This window comes from Echiichthys vipera (assembly GCF_963691815.1).
Source record: "Echiichthys vipera genome assembly, chromosome: 3".
Classification (NCBI taxonomy): Eukaryota; Metazoa; Chordata; class Actinopteri; order Perciformes; family Trachinidae; genus Echiichthys; species Echiichthys vipera.
In genome coordinates, this window is record NC_139828.1 from 11293186 (window position 1) to 11302636 (window position 9451).

General features: G+C 40.6%; 1 protein-coding gene across 1 annotated transcript; it reads left to right on the forward strand.

The window, feature by feature from the left end:
• Positions 1-5743: 5743 nt before the first annotated feature.
• On the forward strand, positions 5744-9030 carry ptgfr (prostaglandin F receptor (FP); the record flags this gene model as incomplete). Its single annotated transcript, XM_083910956.1, has 2 exons — positions 5744-6538; positions 8716-9030. 2 exons carry the CDS (start codon positions 5744-5746, stop codon positions 9028-9030), a joined length of 1110 nt encoding a protein of 369 aa, XP_083767082.1.
• Between the last annotated feature and the right edge of the window lie 421 nt (positions 9031-9451).

Below are 9451 nucleotides of genomic sequence, written 5' to 3' on the forward strand. Positions count from 1 at the left end.
CCCGGCTCCATCTGAACCCCACTGAGGCAGGCAGTCTATTACAGCAGCCCCTTTTTGATGCAGCCAACAAAAGAATGTGATTAGACTCTCATGCCTGTGCTTGCCTTACATTCACTTCACAGCCTGTCATTACAGCAGATACTGTATGACACCACACATGAAGGTGTAATGTCACCTGGGAGAAGATTTCATCCGGAGTCATCTTGTTGGATAATTAGTGACCATTTGGGCACACAAGAAAGCTTAGAAGCAGGGTTTCATTACCACACTGAGAGGACAAGATATTCTGGTTTTATGTGAACAGACACAGCAGCCACCAGTCATGGAAAATAAGTAAGTACATTAAGTATTGTACTTAAGTACAATTTTGAAGTAATTGTATTTCCATTTTATGCTTCTTTCTACTTCTACTGCACTACATCTCAGAAGGCAATTAAGTCCTTTTTCTGCACTACAATGGCACTACATTTATCTGACAACTTTAGTTAGTACAATTATATCCACCTTTAGAGGCTGCAACATTAAAGTGGTGTGCACATTAATGCATCACTAATTGTGCAGTAATCAAATAATATAATACCCATTATTCTGAAATGGGCCATTCTACACAATGAGTACTTTGTCTTTTGGTACTTTAAGTACGTTGACGCTGATGTTTTTGTACTTTTACTGCAGGACTTGCACGTGAGGGAATGCTTTGTGTGCTTTGGTGTTTGCAAACCCACTTGATGAATTCCCCCTTGAGGGGCAAGTAAAGTATTTTGAATTAAGTTTCATAGAAATTCATTTTATATGTCAAATTTTTCCCTTTTTCTTTTGTTTTGCATGGGATATAATTTAATTCAATTCAATTCAAATTTATTTATAGTGCTAAATCATAACAGAAGTTATCTCAGGACACTTTACAGACTAGGTAAAGACCACACTCTATGATAAACAAAGACCCAACAATTCCCCCGTAGAGTACGGTGGCAACGAAAACCTTCCCTATAACAGGCAGGAACGTCAGACAGACCCAGCTCTGTGGAGGACGCACATCGGTCTGCACCGGTTGGGGAGGAAGAAAAGGAGAGAGAAAGAGAGAAAGACGGACAGATGGACAGAGAGAGACAAAGACAGACACAAAGACAGAGACAGACACACTTCCAGTAACTATAATAATATCTATAGTAAGGGAAGAAACCCTGCTTCATTTGATTCTATGCCTCTTTGTACTGCATTAGGTATAATATGCTGTTTTATAGGAAGAAAAGTAATTGGATTTTAATGACACTTACTAGTTTCTAATTACACAAGAAAAAGCACAATAATGTAAATAGGCTAAAACCCTACATTAATATGAGTTCATTAATTGCATATTGTGTCAGATAAAACGATGGATGGTTAAAGTATTTTTATAAATAGCAGAAGCAGTAGAGGTTGGTAAGCTTGTGAGAAAAGCAACATAGTACATCAAACTATTATATCATTACAGTAAATGCAATATTCCTTTGTGCATAATTTATGAAATACATACAGGAATAAGGATATGCACGTTTTCACTTCTTGTTACATATTCTTATCGTGGTTTGACCCTCATCCTCACTTTCATCATTCTTCTTTCCACTCAGCTGTAATTGCTGAAAGAGCAGCGGGGAGTGAAGGAGACTTTCGACACAGCTTCTGTTGAACAAAGAGAAAAAATAAAGTTTTAGAGGATGGAAATAAGTTGGGTTTTCTTTGCCACTTCAGACAAGTCCTTCAGGGCGCTGCAACAATAAAGATGTGAAGAAAATGATTCCAATTTCTTACCAAGCTTAACTCCAATTTATTTTTTATTTAAAAGGAAATAGCACCCAACAACAGAGTTTAATATGAATACCCCAGGACAATTATAGTTGGAAATGCAGTAAAATTACACGTATGCACTGCAGCGCTCCGTTTCAAATAAAAAAAATGGAAATAATGACTGTGACAGAAACAGAAGAAACACTTTCTGTGTGCAAAATCACTACTAGGACTCTCGTTTCATGGATTAATCTCAGCATTACATCAAATCACTGTCGTAATGATAGTTATTGATGGAATATGTGCAATTTTGGTTTAAAAGTTCTGGATGAAGAGAAAATTTGCTTTTAGCTGGTGTGTGACCCAAAGGTTGTCTGACTCAGTTGCCTGGCACCATGGCTCATACTCAGCAACTGTTTTGTTACGCTGTTCCAGGCACTCAGCTGACGTCATGGAGACGATAAATCAGTATACTGACCCCAGAGTCTATGGGCACGATAAGCTCAGTGGCTCTGCGACTGCTCTCTCTTGGGAACTCAAGGAAATAAACGATGCTCTGAAATGCAAAAGGCGACATGGCATCCTCGTCAAAGTAATCTCACAATCAGCATCTGAGAGCTCAAGCTTTCTCTCTAGTGAGACAAATATCACTCAAGCTGTCTGCATAACGTTTTCTCCATAGCCAGTCAGGTTCTATAAGGAAGCAGGCTGTCCTCATTCAACCAAGTGATTGCAAGTGTGTGCAATTGACTACTGCAAACAGATGGTTATGTTTTGTCAGAAGAGAATTAAATGTTGTTTGTAGACAAATGAAAACTCACAGCAGCCAATAGAAAAACAAAATACGCCCCTGTTAGATGTGATCCGCTCCACGCCAAGCCAGGTGAAGAGGCAGCGTGGAAGAAAGAAGTTAGAGGGCAGAATATAATGTAATATATTTGGAGGGCTGTTTAGAGATTAGAGATGATGCATATTAATGTTGAGCTTTCTGCAGGTGTCACAGGCTCAGTGATGTGAAGGGAGAAGAGACACTGAGGCCTCCAAAGACGTGAAAGCTCGGAGAGACTTTTTTTTTTCTTTGTGGAAAAAACAGTTTTCTCCAAAATGTCGACTATTTCCTGAGCTAAGAGAAACAGCCATGTTTAAGCTTTATTACAATGCCGATGCACATGAGCCAATGAGTTTTAAATGGATGTATTTAGCCTGAAGGAGTTTCAGGAATTTCACATTTCAAAGTATGTTTACATGTGGGCCTGTGAATGTTCTCATTGTCCAGGTCGTCGTTATCGTCAGAATAGATAAATGGATAAATAAATCAATTTTTCCCGAAAGCAATTTCAGTCAACAGCAACTGGACTTGGTTATTTGTCTAGGAAGACGTTTCACCTCTCATCCAAGAGGCTTCATCAGTTCATGTACGCATCTGACCAGGCTGGGACTGGACCAGGACCAGGACCAGGACCAGGACCAGGACCAGGACCAGGACCTGGCTGGGACTGGGACTGGTCCGACTATGTTTATGTCTTGATGGGGAATGAATGTTTTATAACTAAATTCAGGAACGAAGACCATGGCTCGAACACATCCCATTTTTGGTCTAAAGTATTTAAGCACAACTCACCCGTTCACTTCTTCTTTGTCTCAGTTTTTGCATCCCCATCCTGTAGCTCCTCATCTCTGCTTGAGTTTAGGGGTGCAAGGTTACATTAGCTGCTACTAACACACCGAAAATCTGCAACCAAAATGTTGTCGAGTTGCATTGTGGGTAATGTGGGTGTCAGACAATTTTTCTGAATCAATTTGAATCCTTTTTTTAATAAACTGTCCCTCATGGGTCCAACAGTGTAACAGGAGTGCAATGCCAAATCAGAGAACTCGAATAATACAAAGAAAATTCCTCATTCCCTCTGTTCCGTATGACTAATTATTGACAGAGATCTCTAAGTCATTGCTGTATTGATCTGCTCAGATGGTGTGTCCACTCGTGGCTCTATTCGAGGTTAAAATTTTATGTGTAAATCTATTTGATATCTGCTTCAAAATAACCGTGTACTCCTCTCTAATATGTCTTAAATTGTCAGCACTTATGGAAGTCGATAATTTGCTCTCGGCTGGGCCAGACTCACTCCAACATTGCATGTCCATTTAGTTGAGAGGATTTCTTACCCTTCCTCCTTTTTGGAGCACTTTGGTTTCCTTTATTGTGACTTTCATTGTATTTTCTGAAGCTGTAGCTTTGAGTATCTGCTTTCTCATCGAGTCTGGAAAAAGATATTGCCGATTTCACTGCAGGGTAGCTATGCAAGGCTTTAACAGTTTTAATGTATCTAATAGTTATCTAATGAGACCACAAAATTAAGATAGAATACTCTACTCTTCATCTTCACTCTTCATACACAGTATACTTTAAATCCCATATGCCACATTATACTAATTATTCTAATTAACAAAACAGACATGGTTGTAATTCCTTCTAAAACACCTAATGACTTCCAAAGAACAGCTTCCACATCCCAGTTTACATCTTTCTTCACCATTCAGAGATCAGGAAAAAGAGAAACAGACAAGGGACTGCAGAAACCAACTGGACAACAAGAAATCATGGAAAAATATAGAACATCAACAAATGGAGTGCATGGAAAAACCAGCAGCATGCCTGCCTGGCCCCATTAGTGAAGCACAAACCAAGACATTTTGTTCTCTCGCTCTCTCTGGATCAGATGTTTTCTTCACATCACATTATAACATCAACAGATCCTCAGAATCAGGAAATAAACTAACAAATTGGCAACGGGTGATATTTTTTGCCGCTAGGTTTACTTATTTTGGAAGACTGCTGCAAAATGAATTATCCTTGTGGTGGTTTAACCAAAACATGACTGACTGACAAATAATAAATAATCAAATAAAAAGGCACCTTAGCAAAGTATAACACTTGGTCCACACTGGGCCTTTCTTGCTTTAAAGGATTTATTGTGAATTTTTTTTGAATTCTGGACAAAAAAACACCTCCTGATCTTTTGTTCACTGAAGTAGCAGTGTGTGACAGTATGAAGACGTCATGCTGACACAGTCTGTACAACCTGCGTCTCTCATACAGACGCACGCAGCAGGATGGGCTTAAAACGCGCAGACGGATTGAAATAAAACTGAGGTCCGTTTTTGACCTCTGTGAATTTGTGGGGAGCCTCCAAAATGTACTAGAGAGTATGTTCATAGAAAATACAAAGATATAGATAATGTGTAGTACTTGATAGCAAGTTTGGATGAATCTCATAAAAACACGCGGTTGTTTTTAGGACAATTGTGCGTAATTACAAGAATTAATGGCGTGCGTAATTATTTTCGTTTTCATCCAGGGTCCGCACAAAACGCAAGAGGACACTTGAGCAGTTTTTTTTACTTGCAGAATGCAACAGATGTGTAGCTGCAGCCACCAAGGTGGGCTCGAGTTTGAAGTGACATCTCGCAGACTGAAGCTCGTCTGCCTTCACTGACTTGGCACAAGCGGAGCGCAGACGGAACAAGTTGTGGAGATCACCGCCTAGACGGGAATATTGAGGAGAGCAATTTCAGGACGTCCAGTGGCATTTACTGCCGGGCTGACTACATGTCGCTTTGCTTTGGATATCATAAAAGACACAGAGTGAAGGGGCTTTTGAAGCTGCGGTAAGGTAAGGAACTGTGATAAGATTTTAACCAGTCACGATCATTAACAAAAGTTATTGGCTTGTGACATTTTATTAATATTTTAGTTCTTATTTGATCCAGGACTCACCGGTGTTAATGCAACCATGGTCACACCTAAAACTGCATGTGAGCTGCAGACATAAACTTTATTATAAAGCTGAACATCTGTTCCAAATCAGAGAAACTGTCTTTTAGTTGAAGTGATCTCTCACCAGAATAAATTAATAATAATTTAAAAAAGCATCTCATCTACAATTTATCCTCTCCTTCAGATTTCATTTCCACCATGCCAGCCAATGGGAGCTCAGAGACAGATTGCAGGTCAGAGATCATACCAAGCAACACCACCTGCAGCCAGAATGAGCTGTCTGTCACCGCCTCAGTCGTCTCCATGACTGTGGGCATCCTCTCCAACAGCCTTGCGCTCTTCATCCTAGTCAAATCCTACAACCGCACCCGGATCAAGTCCAGGGCATCCTTCCTGCTGTTTGCAAGCAGCCTGGTGGTCACAGACCTGCTGGGTCACCTCATCATCGGCTCGCTGGTGCTTTCAGTCTACAGCTTCAACAAGAAATGGGACACTTTTGACCCTTACCGCATCGTGTGCAGTCTCTTTGGGGCATGCATGGTGTTCTTTGGCCTGAGCCCCTTGTTCCTGGGGAGTGCCATGGCAGTGGAACGCTGCATTGGAGTCACCAAGCCTATTTTCCATTCAACCTCATTGGCTTCTCGACACATGAAAAGGCTCCTGGGACTCTCGTTACTGCTTGCTGCCCTGGTGGCTGTGCTGCCTGTGCTGCTGTGGAGGCCCTACAAGGTTCAGAGCTCCAGGAGCTGGTGCTTCTTCCATATGAAGGAACCGAAAGACTGGCTGGATGTGCTTCTCCCTCTGCTCTTCTCTATGCTAGGGCTGATGGCCCTACTGCTCTCCATTCTGTGCAATGCAATGACAAGCTGCGCTCTGCTGCAAGCCAGACTGCGCCGAAAGCATCACTGTCGAGGCACGTCCTACCACATAGAGATGATCTGCCAGCTGCTGGCTATCATGTCGGTGTCCTGCGTGTGCTGGGGCCCATTACTGGTAAGAATATCTCCTTCTAGACCTTTAACTCTGCTGAACAACTTTAAAAAGTCACAGTCGCTGCCTAAATCCATGAAAATGAGTTGGAACTAATCATAAATCTATGCTATTATATATTAAAGGTCCCATATTATGCTAATTTTCAGGTTCATACTTATATTTTGGGTTTCTACAAAAACCTGTTTGCAGGATTAAATGTTCAAAAACACATTGTTTTTCTCATACTGTCTGTCTGAATATACTTGTATTCACCCTCTGTCTGAAATGCTCCATTTTAGCACCTGTCTTCTTTAGCCTCCCTCCTATAAAGCCCAGTCTGCCCTGATTGGTCAGTGTTTCTGGGTCTTCGGCATCTTGGCGTCTCTGCGTCAGTGCAGCCGCAGCATGACTGTAGGGGCACTTTCTACCTGTATATAGTGTAGTTGTGATATAACATCTGCATGGAAGTACTCAAAACTTGTTTCAAAACAGTTTCTGAGCATTTTTGATACTTTCACAGTATTCATATAGCACTTCAACATGCTTTATAATACAGTTTTTAAAAAAAATGTTGCCTTTAACTCTTTTATGACTTTAAAAATGTCAGAGTGCATGATTGCACATCACTTACTGCCTTTAATAAAGCCATGAAAATGAAGTGGAATTCCTTAAAATACGGGTATTTTATTTATTGATCCCAACATGTTATCCATCTATTACTACACTCACCCATATACCATAATTTTTCTGATCTTCAAACCACATCTCCTGTTTGTCAGCGTGTCCGTCATGGATTTAAAAGTACAAAGTGACTGTTGGAGACGGTAAATGGGTTTTGAAATGATTCATTTTCTATGATGTGTGATAAAAAGAAAGAAAGAAAAGCTTTTTAAGGTTTTTGCACTGCTGCGTTTCATTTTTCTAACTGTATATCCCTCTTGTTCTTTGCTGCTAAAGCTCTCAACCATTGATTTATGACATCAAGACTGAAACTCTTCAAAAGTTTACTGTATGACCTTTCTTCTAAAATCCTGAAATACTGCATGTCCAGACATCTGGGGCACTCCTACGCAGCCTGCTCCTTCAAACCTCTTATTGCTGCTGAAAAAGTACACTCTGATTTACACCATCAGCTCAGTACTGTACATGCCACACTCCTCACCCACTACAGCTACTGAGCAAAGCACTGATCTTGTTTCACACATATTTTTTCACGGTACTCTCCAAATTTTGACAATGTGAACAAAAAAATGTACTAAAATTGACTGTAGGTTATTAAAGAGCATGTTATGATTACTATAACAGTGTCTCCTTGTCAGATAAAGACGTATGTCTTTAGATAGGTATTAAGCTGACCTGTATGCACCAGGTCAGCTGGACATCCTAATTGTGTGTTTTCTTGATGTGTTGTGTTTTTCTGTGTTTGCCCTGTATGTTGTGTTATGCTCTTGTGAAGCCCTTTGTGATGTTTACCTGTGAAAAGAGCTTCATAAAGAACATATATTTACCCTCTTACTCCTAGCAAACAATCAAGTAGACTTTATCCCCGGTTTAGTCAGTTACTATGTATTTACTTATGAGAGTACAAGCATTAGGCAAATGTGTGTGTAATTAATATCTTCCTTGTGGAAGATAATAAATGTGCAAAGCATTAGAAGACACCATCAGTGTCCAAAAGATGGGTTGGAAAATATAATTACTCCTTTAGAGACTCTTCTGTGTAACCCTGAATCTAAATTATTATTCAAGGAAGCATTTGCATATATTTCAGACACACATATACACACACAAGTTAAAGCTTTCTTTAAAAATCTATTACAGTACATCATTTTTATATTCGTTATTACGCAGCTTAGGGCTGCAACAAACAGGTATTTCCATTGTTGATTAATCTATTGATTAATTTCTCAATTAAGTTGTCATTTGTTTGGTCTATAAAATGTCAGAAAATGCTGAAAAATTGCACACCAGTGTTTCCCAAAGCCCAAGATGACCTGCTCGAAAGTCTTGTTTCTCAGAGATATTCAGTTGAGAGCAGTTAAGGACCCGGAACATTCTGAAAAGCTGGTATCAGAAGATTTTTTACCCTTTCTTTTCTTAAAAAGTTACTTCAACCGATGAATCGATTATCAAAATAGTTTGCAAATAATCATCATCTTTCCAGCTCTAATGCAAGTTTTTTATTCTATGACCACCAGGTCCGTGTCATCATGCTGAGCACCAGGGCCAAGAACGAGCCTGCGTCTTCCAGTCTGCTGATGGTCGTACGTATGGCCACATGGAACCAGATCCTGGACCCCTGGGTCTACATCCTGCTGAGGAAAGCTGTTCTGAGGAAAATCTTCATGTTGTTCCATAGCTTCTGGGGCCCAAAGTCTCATTTCCTATTCCGCTGGCAGCGCAGCATACTCCGCAGCTCAGTTGAGACCAGCAACTCAGGCGCTGGCCAGTCTGACTGCCGCTGCCCCGGTGGTCGTTCTCTGTCAGACATTGTAGTCAAATCCATCACCTAACCTGGTCACGCTGTTTGGATCTGATAACAGGAAGCAGACAATCAACGTTATTATTGAACATTAAAGCTGCAGTTGGCAATATTTGTTCGATCATGTTCACTGAAACCTACACTTTGCTCTGATAGAACAACATAAATCATCCAGTTAAAAAAAACGCGCCTCTACATGCCCCTAGAGCCTGTTGTTTGTTTTGCAAAAATCGACTGCGCCAGTATCATCCTGACCACCCGCACAGTTTGCGCACACGCAGCAGATCCCTTCCTCCCCCCTCGCGCATGTTTCAATATCACAAGTACACACCTCAAGCTAGGCATACGCTAAATGACGTTAGCAATTGCTATCTATGAGTAAATTAGCCAGCAAACCTCTGTGTAGCGTTTAATCCATGCCATTAATTGATGAGAGAAGAAACGGGAACGTT